Consider the following 14,468-nt stretch of genomic DNA (forward strand, 5'->3'; position numbering starts at 1 on the left):
GAACTGAATTGAAACCCTAGCTCCCACCATTTTTTAAAATAAATTTATTTTATTTACTTATTTTTGGCTTCATTGGGTCTTTGTTGCTGCACGTGGGCTTTCTCTAGTTGCGGAGAGCAGGGGCTACTCTTCGTTGCGGTGCACGTGCTTCTCATTGCAGTGGCCTCTCGTTGTGGAGCACGGGCTCTAGGTGTGCGGGCTTCAGTAATTATGGCACACGGGCTTAGTTGCTCCGCAGCATGTGGAATCTTCCTGGACCAGGGCTCAAACTCATGTTCCCTGCATTGGCAGGCAGATTCTTAACCACTGCACCACCAGGGAAGTCCCTTCCACCATTTTCTACCTGTGCGACAGCAAGTCAGGGATGTTTAGACCGTCTGTAATGTAGTTGTGATGCTTAAATGACAGAGTACAGTCTGCCCTCTGTATCTGCAGGTTCTGCATCTGTGGAAAGGGAGGGCCAACTGTATTATGCCATTTTGTATAAGAGACTTGAGCATCGTTGGGTTTTAGTATTTGAGGGGGGTCCTGGAACCAATCCCCCATGGATACTGAGGGACAACTGTATATGTAAGATTTCTGGAAAAATATGTGAGACATAGTGGTTTAGTAAATAGTCTTTCGCCTCCTTTTCCCTACTTTATGTCAAAAATAAATGGACGAAAAGATTGGGAGGTAGGCTGGAGTCAGAGCAAGGAGAGCCTTGAATGCCTGGATAAGCTGTTGAAATACGTAACATTAAGCAGTTTGGAAGTGACACTCATAGCTAGATAAATCTGACAGCCTTGCCCTTGATAGATGTTTAGGGATGGGACAAAGGGGCATGGTGATTGGTTAATGGAAGATATGAATTAGAGTACAGTGAAAGAGAGTAGAGTTCAATGAGAGTAGGAAGAAAGAGATGAATAGGAGAGAGATTTTTCCCAAGTAGAAATCAGGGGAATTAAAACTGATGGGTTATGTAAGTCGAAAAAGGAGTCAGATTGGCTCAGGATTTGAATTAGGACAACTGAAAAAATGGCGTTGCCACTTGCAAAAGCAGAGGAATTAGAAAAAATAGCTGGTTTTAGAAGGGAGAATTAGACTTTGATTTTTCATGTATCTTTGTTCTGTAATTCTGTTTCACTTGCAGTATGCTCTGAACAGTAGTGCAGGGGTTAACAGCACAGACACTTGGAGTCCTGCTGGCTAGGTTTGAGTCCTGACTCCACCACTTAAAATTATTATATCATCTTGGTGAATTGACCCTTTTATGTATGTAGTGTCTTTTTTTTTTATTGAGGTAAAAAACTCACAACATAAAATTTCCCATCTAAACCATTTTTAAGTGTACAGTACATTAGTGTTAACTGTGTTTACATAGTGCAAAACTGAAATGCTTATATCCATTGAACGACAACTCTTCTTTTTCCCCACCCCTCAGCCTCTAGTAACCACCATTTAATTTTTTTCTAAGAATATGACTACTTCAGATACCTCATATAAGTGGATTCATGCAATATTTGTCTTTTTTGTGACGGCCTTATTTTACTTAGCATAAATGTCCTCAAGGTCCATCTGTGTTGTGGCATATAACAATTTTCTTCTTTTTTTTTTTAAGACTGAATAATACTCATTCTATGAATAATAACTCATTCTATGTGTATACCACTTTTTCTTTATCCATTCATCCATTGATGGGCATTTAGGTTGCTTCTGCCTCTTGGCTATTGTGAATAATGCTGCAGTGAACATGGTTATGCAAATATATCTTCTAGGTCCTGTTTTCAGTTCTTTTGTATATATACACAGAAGTGGGATTGCTGCATGATGTGGTAATTCTATTTTAGATTTTTGCGGAACTGTCATACTGTTTATATTCTATCTGTACTGTTTTAATATTCCCAGCAACAGTGCGTAAGGATTCCAGTTTCTCCACATCTTGGCCAGCATTTGTTATTTTCTGTTTGTTTTGAAAGTGTGAGGTGCTATCTCGTGATTTTGATTTGCATTTCCCTAATGATTAGTGATGTTAAGCACATTTTCGTATGTTTATGGGCCATTTGTATTTCTTTGGAGAAATGTTTTTTCAAGTTCTTTGTCCATTTTTAATTGGGTTATCAGTTTTTTATTGTGAGTTATAGGAGTTTATTATGGATATTAACCCCCATCAGGCATATGGTTTGCAAATATTTTCTGCCATTCTGTGTGTTGCCTTTTTACCCTGTTGATTGTTTCCTTTGCTGCACAGAAGTTTTAAAGTTTGATATAGTCCCATTTGTCTATTTTTTTTCTTTTGTTGCTGGTGCTTTTGGTCATATATCCAAGAAATCATTGCCAAATCCAGTGTCATAAAGTGTTTTCCCCATGTTTTCTTCTAGGAGTTTTATAGTTTCAGGTCTTACATTTAGATCTTTAATATACTTTGGGTTAATTTTTGTGTATGGTGTAAGGTAAGAGTCAAACTTTATTCTTTTGCATGTGGATATCCATGTTTTATATAGTGTCTTTTTTTTACCACTAGTAATTTTCTTTACTCTGAAGTTTGTGTTTGATAATGCAGCCACTTCCATTTTCTTTACTATTACTATTAGCGTTACTATTAGCATGGTATATCTGTTTCTATCCTTTTAACTTATTTGTATCTCTATACTTGAAGTGGCTCTTTTCTTGTAGGCAACTTATAGTTGGGTCTCACTTTTTTTTTCCCCCCACTTTTTCTTATCCAGTCTGTCTTATTTTTTTTTTCAGTCTTTATTTGAGGTAATTGTAGATTCACATGCAGTCGTAAGAAATAATAGATCTTTTATATCCTTAACGCAGTTTCCCTCAATGCTAATGTCTTGCATAACTTTAGAACAATATCACAACCAAGGAATTGACATTAATATAGTCTGCTTACCTTATTCAGATTTCTCTTGTTTTACATGCACTAATTTATGAATGTATATGTTATCACATGTGTAAATTCATGTGACCACTACCACAGTCAAGATATAGTATAGTTCTATCACAAATATCTTTTGTGGTACCCATTTACAGCCCCAGCCACTCCTCTTCCTTCATCTTTCCCTGTCCCCTGGCAGCCACTGATCTTCTCTCCATCTCTATAATTTTGTCATTTCAAGATTGTTACATAAATGGAATCATATAGTATGTAACCTTTTGAGACCTTTTTTTTCATGCAGCATAATGTTATATGTTTCAATGGCTTATTCTTTTTTATTGCTGAGTAGTATTCCTGAGTCTCTGCCTTTTAGTTGGGGGTGTTTAGACCACTTATATTTAACATGATTATTGACATAGTTGGGTTTAAATCAGCCATCCTTCTCAGGTTCTGGCAAACTATGACCCAAGTGCCAAATGACACCAACTATTTTTATAAATTAAGTTTTACTGAAATACATCTATGCTCATTTATTTACTATTGTCTGTGGTTGCTTTTGTGCTACATTGGCAAAGTTGAGTAGTTGTGATAGAGGTTTACCATCTGCGAAGCCTGAAATGCTTGCTATCTGACTGTTTACTGAAGAGGTTTTCAACTACAAATTAGGGTATTTGTTTTCTATTTGTTCCATCTGTTCATTGTTTATTCGGCATCAGAAATGTGAGCTTAAAAGATACTAGCGTGGTTGCTGCCTATTAGAACATCTACACATGCTTTCCTCAGATAAAAGTTTAGACCTGACAGAAGGTGTCTGTATTAGTTCTCTACTCTGTTTAACAGACTACCGTTAACTTAGTGGCTTAAAACAACACACATTTATTATCTTTCGGTTTCTGTGAGTAAGGAGTCTGGCTTATCTGGGTCCTCTGCTCAGGATCTCACAAAAGCTGCAGTCAGGCTGTGGGCCAGTCTTTGTTATCCCATGGATGCTTAACTATGGAAAAAATCTACTTCCAAACTCATTTAGGTTGTTGGGAGAATTTCTTTGCAGTAGTGTGACTGAGGACCCTAACTTTTTACTGACAGTCAGGTGGAGGCCTCCCTCAGGTTCTGGGGATTGCCTATAGTTTCCTGCTACGTGGCTCTCTGCATAGCACTTAGCTGCTTCAAGGCTTGCAGGAGAGGCTCTCACACAACCTTATATAATGTAACATAATCAAGAGAGTGACAGTTCATCACCTTTCCATATTCCGTTGGTTAGAAGCAAGTCACAGGTTCTTCTCATACTCAAGGGGATTATATGAAGGCATGACTCATTGGGGGTCACCATCATGTGTCCACCACAGTAACTTTAAGAAGATATTAATAACTATTGGGATTTCCCTGGAGGTCCAGTGGTTAAGACTCTGCGCTCCCAATGCAGGGGGCATGGGTTCGATCCCTGGTTGGGGAACCTAAGATCTTGTATGCTGCGTAGCGCAGCCAAAAAAAAAAAAAAAAGGATATTAATAACTATAATCTGTAGTCTTACATTGACCATTTTGGTTCCTGTCAAAAGCTGGAAATAGTTGATGCAATTAACAATAAAGAGGTAATACAGGAAAAGACTAGTTAATGTATTTATCGTTTTCAAAAACTGCATAATAAGTGAAGCTTCCAAGCTAATAATACCAGTATTTGCAACGTGGGTCATACTTTCATAAGCTCTTGTAAATCCATTATTGCGTTTGATATAATTCTCAGAATAGTCTTATGAAGTAGATAGGTATACCTGATTACAGATAAAGATACTGAGGTTAGCAAAGACTTCAAAAAAAAAAAAGCCAGTAAGTGGTATAATCACGGATTTTAACTTAAAGTCTCTTTGTTTATGTCACTAAAATAGGATTGTAGCATAGAACTATTGGTGGTGTGAATAGTCATCAAATATGCTTTGATAATGAATAAGTTTGACTTTATGTAAGTACTAGTAAATTCGATGTGAAAATGCAAATAAAATGAGATTTTTATAATGCAAGTGTCCGTGTTTAGCAACACCGTATCTCTAATCCCCAGAATATTTCTGTAAGGCAAGTGGTTTCTCTGTTTCACAGAGGAGATAACTAAAGTTTAAGCAGATTGTAATTTACCCAAGGTTACTCAGTTGGTAAATGGTGAAACCATGATCTGACCTCAAAATCTAGGATGGGGCTTCCCTGGTGGCGCAGTTGTTGAGAGTCTGCCTGCCGATGCAGGGGACACGGGTTCGTGCCCCGGTCCGGGAGGATCCCACGTGCCGCAGAGCGGCTGGGCCCGTGAGCCATGGCCGCTGAGCCTGCGCGTCCGGAGCCTGTGCTCCGCGGCGGGAGAGGCCACAACAGTGAGAGGCCCGCATACAGCAAAAAAAAAAAAAAAAATCTAGGATGAACCTATTTCAGTCAAAATACCCTCTATGTTTTTTGTTTTTTGTTTTTTTGCCGTACACGGGCCTCTCACTGTTGTGACCTCTCCCGTTGCGGAGCACAGGCTCCGGACGCGCAGGCTCAGCGGCCATGGCTCACAGGCCTAGTTGCTCTGCTGCATGTGGGATCTTCCCGGAGTGGGACACGAACCCATGTCCCCTGCATCGGCAGGCGGACTCTCAACCACTGCGCCACCAGGGAAGCCCTACCCTCTATTTTTGCTTTGCATCATCAGATAGTCTTTAAACTTATAATTTTTAGCTCATAGCCTCTCTTTTTGGAGGTAGTGCATTCCACATCCTGAAAGTCATGTGCTGTTGAATTATTCTCAAATTAGATTTTTTTAAATGTGATAAAATACACATAGCATAAAATTTACCATCTTAGTTTTTTTTTTTTGCGGTACGCGGGCCTCTCACTGTTGTGGCCTCTCCCATTGGGGAGCATAGGCTCCGGACGCTCAGGTTCAGTGGCCATGGCTCATGGGCCTAGCCGCTCCGCAGCATGTGGGATCCTCCCGGACCGGGGCACGAACCCGTGTCCCGCATCGGCAGGCGGACTCTCAACCACTGCGCCACCAGGGAAGCCCAAACATCTTAATTATTTTTAAGTGCATGTTTCAGTGGTATTAAATACATTCACATTGCTATGCCATCATCACCACCATCCATTCCTATAACTCTTTTCATCTTGTAAAACTGAAACTCTGTACCCATTAAACGAGCCCCCCATTCTCCTCTCCCCACAGCCCTTGGCAACCATCATTATACTTTCTGTCTTTATGATTTTGACTACTTGTACCTCATATATTGAATCATACAGTTTATCTTTTTTTGACTGGCTTATTTCACTTAGCATAATATCTTTAATGTTCTCAAGGTCCTCCACATTATAGCATATTGCAGAATTTCCTTTTTAAGGCAGAATAATATTTCATTGTATGTATATACCACATTTTGTTTATCCATTTGTCTATGGACACTTGGGTTGCTTCCACGTTTTAGCTATCGTGATTAGAGCTGTTATGAACAAGGGAGTATAAATATCTCTTCAAGACCTTGCTTTCAGAGTCACAGACATAGAAAACAAACTTATCGTTACCAGAGGGGAAATGAGGGGGCGAGGGATAAATTAGGAGGTTGGGATTAACATATAGATAACCAAGGACCTACTGTATAGCACAGGGAACTATATTCAGTATTTTATAATAACCTGTAAGGGAAAATAATCTGAAAAATAATATATATTATATACATATGTATATATGTGACTGAATCACTGTGCTGTATTCCTGAAACTAACATGACATTGTAAATCAGCTGTACTTCAATTAAAAAAAAAAAGATCTTGCTTTCAATTCTTTTGGATATATATCCAGTGTGGAATTGCTGCATGATATGGTAATTCTATTTTAAATTTTTTGAGGAACTACCACACTGTTTTCCACAGTGGCTGTACCATTTTATATTCCCACCAGTAGTACACAAGGGTTCCAGTTTCTCCCCATCCTTGCCAACACTTGTTGGCTTTGGTATCAGGGTAATGCTGGCCTCATAAAATCAGTGAGGATGTGTTTCTTTCGCTTCAATTTTTTGGAAAAGTTTGAGAAGGAATGGTATTAGTTCTTTAAATGTTTGGTAAAATTTACCGGTGAAGTCATAAGGTCCAGGGCTTTTATTTATTGGGAGATTTTTGATTACTGATACAATCTCTTTATAAGTTACAGGTCTATTCAGATTTTCTGTTTCTTTGTGATTTAGTCTTAATAGGTTTTGTGTTTCTAGGAACTTGTCCTTTTCATCTAGGTTATCCAGTTTGTTGGTGTACAGTTCATAATTTTCTCTTATAGTTCTTTTTATTTCTTTAGAATCAGTAGTAATATCCCCATTTTCATTTCTGAATATAGTGATTTGAGGCTTATCTCCTTTTTCTTTTTTTTTTCAATTTTATTTATCTTTGGCTGTGTTGGGTCTTCGTTGCTGCGTGGGGCTTTCTCTAGTTGCAGCGAGCAGGGGCTACTCTTTGTTGCGGTGCATGGGCTCCTCATTGCAGTGGCTTCTCTTTTTGTGGAGCACGGGCTCTAGATGCACAGGCTTCAGTAGTTGCGGCACACGGGCTCAGTAGCTGTGTCCTGCAGGCTCTAGAACGCAGGCTCAGTAGTTGGCACATGGGCTTAGTTGCTCCATGGCATGTGGGATCTTCCCGGACCAGGGATTGAACTCATGTCCCCTTCTTTGGCAGGCATATTCTTAGCCACTGCACCACCAGGGAAGTCCCTCTCTTTTTTTCATAGTCTGTCTAGCTGAATTTTTGTCAATTTTGTTGATCTTTTCGGAGAACCAACTTTTGGCTTGATTGACTTTCCTCTATTGTTTTTCTGTTCTCTGTTTAATTTCTCTTTGCTCAAACCTTTATTATTTACTTCCTTCTGCTAGGTTTGGGTTTAGTTTATTCGTCTTTTTTCTAGTTCCTGAGGTTTTAAAGTTAGGTTGTTGATTTGATGTGGTTTTTTTTTTTTTTTTGATGTGTTTAAAACTGTATATTTCCCCCTTAGTGGGAAATTAGCTTAGCTTTCACTGTATCTCATGTTTTAGTATGTTGTGTTTTTGTTTTCATTTGTCTGTAAGTATTTTCTAATTTCTCTGTGATTTCTTCTTTGATCCATCACTTGTCTAAAATTGTGTTAATTTCCACAATTTTGTAAATTTTTCATTTTTCTTTTTATTGATTTCTAACTTCATTGTGTTGTGGTTAGAGAAGATACTTGGTATATCTATCTTTTAAAATCTATTGAGTCTTAATTTGTGGCCTAATATGTCGTCTCTCCTAGAAAATGTCCCATGTGCATGCACTTGAGAAGAATGTGTATTCTGCTGTTGTTAGGTAGTGTTCTGTATATGTCTGTTAGATCTAGTTGGTTTATTGTGTTAAGTCCTCTGTTTCCATACTTATGTCTGGTTGTTTTGTTCATTATTGTGAGTAGGTTATTGAAGTCTCCAACTATTAATGTAGAACTGTCTGTTTCTCCCTTCATTTCTTAGTTTTTGCTCCGTATGTTTTCATGACTTGTCATTATATATGTAAATGTTTATAATTGTATCTTCTTGCTGTATTGAACCTTTTATTAATATATACTGTCCTTTTTTGTTTCTTGTAACATTTTTTATTTAAAATCTTACTTTTGTCTGATACTAGTGTAGCCACTTTGGGTCTTTTTTTGGTTACTGTTTGCATGGAATATTTTTTTCAATACTTTTCATTTCAACGAACTGTTTGTGGTTTTGGATCTCAAATGAGTCTTGTGTAGACAGCATATAATTGGATCACGTGTTTTTATTCATTCTGCCAATCTCTGTTTTTTGATTGGAGTGTTTAATTCATTGATGTTTGTAGTAATTACTGATTAGGAAGGACTTATTTCTGGTATTGTGCTATTTGTTTCCTATGTGCCTTAGAGCTTTTTGAGCCTCATTTCCTGTATTACTGTCTTCTTTTGTGTTTAGTTGATTTTTTTTGTAGTGAAATGTTTAAGATCCTTTCTTATTTTCTTTTTTTTTTTTTTTTTTCTTTTTGCGGTATGCGGGCCTCTCACTGTTGTGGCCTCTCACGTTGCGGAGCACAGGCTCCGGATGCGCAGGCCCAGCGGCCATGGCTCATGGGCCCAGCCGCTCCGCGGCATATGGGATCCTCCCAGACCGGGGCACGAACCCGTATCCCCTGCATCGGCAGGCGGACTCTCAACCACTGCGCCACCAGGGAGGCCCCTTATTTTCTTATGTGTATACTCTATAGATATTTTCTTTGTGGTTATCATGAGGATTGCATTTAACATCCTAAAATTATAATACTCTAATTTGAATTTATACTAGCTTAGCTTCAGTAATAGACAAAAACTCTGCTTCTTTACAGTTTCATCTCTACCCTTTTCAGTTGTTGATGTCACAAAATTGCATTTTTATACATTGTGTGCCTAAAAACATGAACTAAAAATTCAAATTATTAAAATTGTTTAAATTTTATTTAAGTTCTGTTTTTTACTTATTATTTTAAGTATTCCCCTAAATTATGTAGGAAACATGATTTGGTGTAACAAAGCAAAATTACAGTAAAACTAGCTTTTTACTTTTTACTTTTTGGCAGGTGGATTCTTAACCACTGTGCCACCAGGGAAGCCCCCTTCTAATGAATTTTTAATTTCAGTTATTAATATTCCAGTTCCAGAATCTCTCTGTGGTTCATTTTTAGGTTTTCTGTTTCTCTATTGATAGTTCCATTTTGTTAACACAGATGACTTTGTTCACATCTTCCTTTAGTTCTTTGAGCATCTTCAAAACAGTTGTTTTAAAGTCTTTGAAAAAGAACTAATGACATTTTTACTAGGCAGAGACAGTTTCTGTTGATTTATTTTTCCCCTTGAATAAGGCCATACTTTTCTGTTTCTTTGTATGATAGATCATATCTGTTTCTTTGTATGCCTTGTGATTTTTTTGGTTGTTAAATACTAGACGTTTGAGTGTAATAATGTGGTAACTCTGAAAATCAGATTTTTCCCTATTCCTTAAGGCTTTTTTTTGTTGTTATTGTTTGGCTTTTTTTTTTTTTTTTTTAACTTTTCTGTCACTTTTAATTATTATTATTATTGTTATTATTTTGCTTTATAACAAATTTAATCAGTTATACATATACATATGTTTCCATATCCCCTCCCTTTTGCGTCTCCCTCCCACCCTCCCCATCCCACCCCTCCAGGCGGTCACAAAGCACCAAAGCACCGAGCTGATCTCCCTGCGCTATTGCTGTGGGCTGTCTTTATGCTGAAGATCAGCTTGAGGTTTAAACTTAAAGTCTTCTCAGGTCTTTTCTGAGCCTTTTCCTAGGCATGCATGGTCACTTTCTGATTTTCCTTGTATATGCAGTTGTTTTTTAATGTCTTAGTCTTTAGTGTCTTACTCCCAAAAGGGGAAATAGTGAAAAATGTAGCGGTAAAGGGCACCAGCATTTAAAATATCCTGGAAGTCACTTCAGATGAGAGGGAGGGGCTTGCAACAGTGGGAGGAGGTGCAATAACAGTGGCTGGCCACCTCTTTGTCTGCACCTCTGTGATCAGAAACAGTAGTGAGCAATCAGAGGAGAGATCCCTAATATTCAGAGGATAGAGTCCTTCTTGCCTACTGTGGCTCCTGCAAACTCTGTGCAAGCTGCTCCAGAAACACATGAACAGCTGCTTGCCACATGGCTGAGGGTGGGCAGCTGCTACTGTACACAGAGCTGAAATGGACCAAAGTCAACTGTAATTTACTGACTAAGTCTTCTGGAAGTTGTAATCCTTCAGCAGACTCCAGAGTTTCAAAATAGTTACATCAGACAGATTCTGTCAGTGCAGTTGTTGTCTATGTGGGGAAACAGGTTCCTTGTGCTTCTACTCCACCATCCTCCCACAATTTTCCAATTAGATTTTAAAGGAGTCCCTTCACTGATACAATTAGCTGAGGTGGCTTATGTGACATTTAGTGTAAAAATACAAAGTCACCTGTTCTTCTTTCAACAGTGATTTATATGGTCATTTTACATATATGGTATTGGTAAACTATAATTTCTAGTAATCATTTTTTGAGTGGTTTTATGTTTGTTTTGTTATTTTTTTTCAGCCTCAGCTAACTGGACAATGGCAGTTGAGTAGGTTTTGAAAAATGTCTGAAGTTTAGTGGACTGCATCTACCTTCTCCCCGTCTACCTTTTCCCCATCCTTTACAAAAGAATAAATGGGATGTTTGAGAAGAGAGCTGTATTAAAAGAGTGTTACAAATGGCTTCAGAATCTATGAATGCAAAACAAGCTAGAAATCGCTTCACGAAAGGGAAAAGGCAACAGCACCAGCAAATAAAGAACAGATCTTCACTTGGTGATGGTGATGGAGAAGACTCCTTTATCTTTGAAGCAAATGAAGCTTGGAAAGATTTTCATGGTTCTCTTCTTCAGTTTTATGAAAATGGAGAACTCTGTGATATCACATTGAAGGTGAGACTGTCTTTTTTTCTTTCCTCAACCTCTTCAGTGTATTATATAAAATAAAGGTTTCGGGCTTCCCTGGTGGTGCAGTGGTTGAGAGTCTGCCTGCCGATGCAGGGGACACGGGTTCGTGCCCCGGTCCGGGAAGATATCCCACATGCAGCAGAGCAGCTGGGTCCGTGAGCCATGGCCGCTGAGCCTGCGCGTCCGGAGCCTGTGCTCCGCAACGGGAGAGGCCACAACAGTGAGAGGCCCATGTACAGCAAAAAAAAATAATAATAAAATAAATAAATAAATAAATAAAAAATAAAGGTTTCTATAACCACACAAGGCACATTTTTGATGCTTTGCTTATTATAGTCAGAATGGTTTTAGTTTCAACCCTTTATTACATTGAAGGGGAAGGGACATAAGGGAGGGTAAGTAAAGGGAGTCTAGCATAAGATAAAATTATTTTACTAATTAAGTGTTGATATTCACTATTTCTTAGTTTCACTTCTGAAAGTTCTGGAGCCCTAAAACAACAAATAGTTATTATTTGTGAAATGGATAAATTGCTGTTGACCAGATAAGCTTTTTTTTTGGGGGGGGGCACTGTATGGCTTGCGGGATCTAAGTTCCCTGACCAGGGATCAGACCTGCGCCCTCCTCAGTGAAAGCGTGGAGTCCTAACCACTGGACCGCCAGGGAATTAGCTTTTAACTTGTGAATTAAAAAATCTTGATGTTGGGAATTCCCTAGTGGCCTGGTGGTTAGGACTCCATGCTTCCATTGCAGGGGACATGGATTTGATCCCTGGTCAGGGAACTAAGATCCTGCATGCTGCCTGGCACAGCCAAAAAGAAAAAGAAAAAAAAACCAACTTGATGTATTCACTTACTCTTGATGTTGGTTAGAAGTCAGAATTCTTGGTTGTATATGTAGCTGCACTAGTGTTTTACTGTGTGTTCCTATTCTGGTGTAAGCATATCTTGTTTTTCTGCACTTTTTTGCTTTATTGTGTTTCTCAGATAATGTGTTTTTTTGTTTGTTTGTTTGTTTTAAACAAATTGAAGGTTTGTGGCAGCCCTGACTTTTTTAGTCTAAACATAACTTTTATATGCACCGGGAAACCAAAAAATTCATGTGATCTGCTTTATTGAGATATTTGTTTTATTGCAGTGGTCTGGAACTGAACCTGCAGTATCTCCAAGATATGCCTGTAATTTAATCTCTATTTCAATATTACTGTCTTTAAGTGAGATTGTTTATTTTTACCTGATAGTAGAGTGTTTTTTAGACTGGGATGAAAAAGTCTTTAGTAAACTTTGTCTAAGGCCTATATGATCATGCTGCTCTGCTACAAAGAACAGTTTTAATAAAGTTGGAAAATTGATAAAGCAGTGTTGAAGAGCCTGTGTTCTAATTGTTTCTCATAGCTCATTTAAAGTACCTCTTACTATTCTTACCTCTCAGTGTAATATTAAATTCTTTTGAGGATTTATGTGTATACATGCAGCATTTTCCACATGAGATTTGCCACTTTGGGATCTTTTAGATTTTGCTTTCTGCTCCTGATCAGTCAGGTTCTTAGAGCTCAGAGTTGTGGGGATTGAGGACACCCTTAGAGAATCAGATCAGGGACACTCAGCAAAAGTCTGTAAACGGAATGCATAAATTCTGAGTTTTAGGCCCGGAATGTCCAGGAGTATAGTGTTATACTGTAAATAAATGACCTACATTCTCTTCACTTAAACTTTTAATTAGGACCTACAAATATGTAAGGACACTAAGATATTGAGAAAAAAACTGTTAAATAATTTTACTAGCTTTATGTGAAACTTAGCCATGTATAAATTTTAATGAAGGAAGACCTAAACTGTAGGTGTAGAACACCTGATCTGTATAGTATATTATGTTTAATCTAATGCCATTGTTCTAATTTTCAACGCAAGTGTGAAATTCAGTGACCCACACTGGATTTGGCAAAAATAAAAATGTAAAATAGATTATTTGAATTTAATAAATTATCAGTTCATCATATCAGTATATGTTGGAAAATAATTAAATAGAATATTATTGATTGTACACATTTTATAATTGGATCTTAGAATAATTTTTACTAGCTACTGCATGTAAACTTTCTTAAGTGAAAAGTAAGGACACAGCCATTTTAGGGCAAGTGATAACTAATCTCATAACTTTTCTTTGTTTATTGGGTACCTTCAGCAATAGGTTGAAGTGAAAACCTCAGAAGAATCTATGGTGGAAACCCAAAATTACTGTGTTTGAAGCAGTGGTAGAAGTCATTTAAGAATGAGAAACTTCACTAATTTAAAGGAGCTCTCATTTTTATTTTTTCAACTGTAAAATTATGACGATTAGGTTTTTGTGAGGAATAAGTGAATTGATAATATGTGAAGTCCTTATAACAGTGCTCAGTACATAATAATAAATATTCAGCTGTTAGGATCATTATGTGTACTATTCTTGTTGTTCCAAAAGTATTAGATAATGCTGCTACGGTATATTCTTATCATTAGAAAGAATTGTAGCTTAATCTTTTAGCAGGACTGTTACTGGATTTGTTTCTTAATTCTAATTCAACATTTCTTAAACTTTCAGAATTTAACTATCACAGAACAACTAAACCAAGTAGGATTATGGGTAGTTTATAATGCTCTGTTCAATACAAACTTCACTTTTTACATTCATATAACCTTGAGGATTATACTTTGATATATTCATCTCCTTTTTTTATTAGTATATTTCATTAGATAATTATTGCTTTTAGGACAAGAATTTTAGAAAGACAGTTATCAAAACTGGTTTTAGGGCCTCCCTGGTGGCGCAGTGGTTGAGAGTCCGCCTGCCGATGCAGGGGATACGGGTTCGTGCCCCGGTCTGGGAGGATCCCATATGCCGCGGAGCGGCTGGGCCCGTGAGCCATGGCCGCTGAGCCTGTGCGTCCGGAGCCTGTGCTCCGCAACGGGAGAGGCCACAACAGTGAGAGGCCCGCGTACAGCAAAAAAAAAAAAAACTGGTTTTATTGTTCATATGTAAGACCATTAGTGTGTTTTTAAATTCCAAAGTGAGCACTGATATTGGAAAAACAAACTCATTTAACAGATATTTACTAAGGTCTTACCCTAGTATATGGAGAGTATAAATAA

At 37.8% G+C, this 14,468-nt stretch overlaps 1 protein-coding gene across 9 annotated transcripts in view; it reads left to right on the top strand.

Annotated features, from left to right (window-relative positions):
* KLHL8 (kelch like family member 8) overlaps positions 1–14,468 on the top strand; it is a 49,695-nt gene that overhangs the window by 11,905 nt on the left and 23,322 nt on the right. For all 9 annotated transcript variants that reach the window (XM_082632277.1, XM_082632275.1, XM_082632282.1 and 6 more), the window contains one exon: positions 10,956–11,325. In XM_082632277.1, coding sequence (XP_082488403.1) covers positions 11,113–11,325 — 213 coding nt within the window. In that variant the 5' untranslated portion in view covers positions 10,956–11,112. The remainder of the gene's footprint in view (positions 1–10,955; positions 11,326–14,468) is intronic.

The sequence above is a fragment of the Mesoplodon mirus genome, assembly GCF_964341445.2.
Source record: "Mesoplodon mirus genome assembly, chromosome: 2".
Lineage (NCBI taxonomy): Eukaryota > Metazoa > Chordata > Mammalia > Artiodactyla > Ziphiidae > Mesoplodon > Mesoplodon mirus.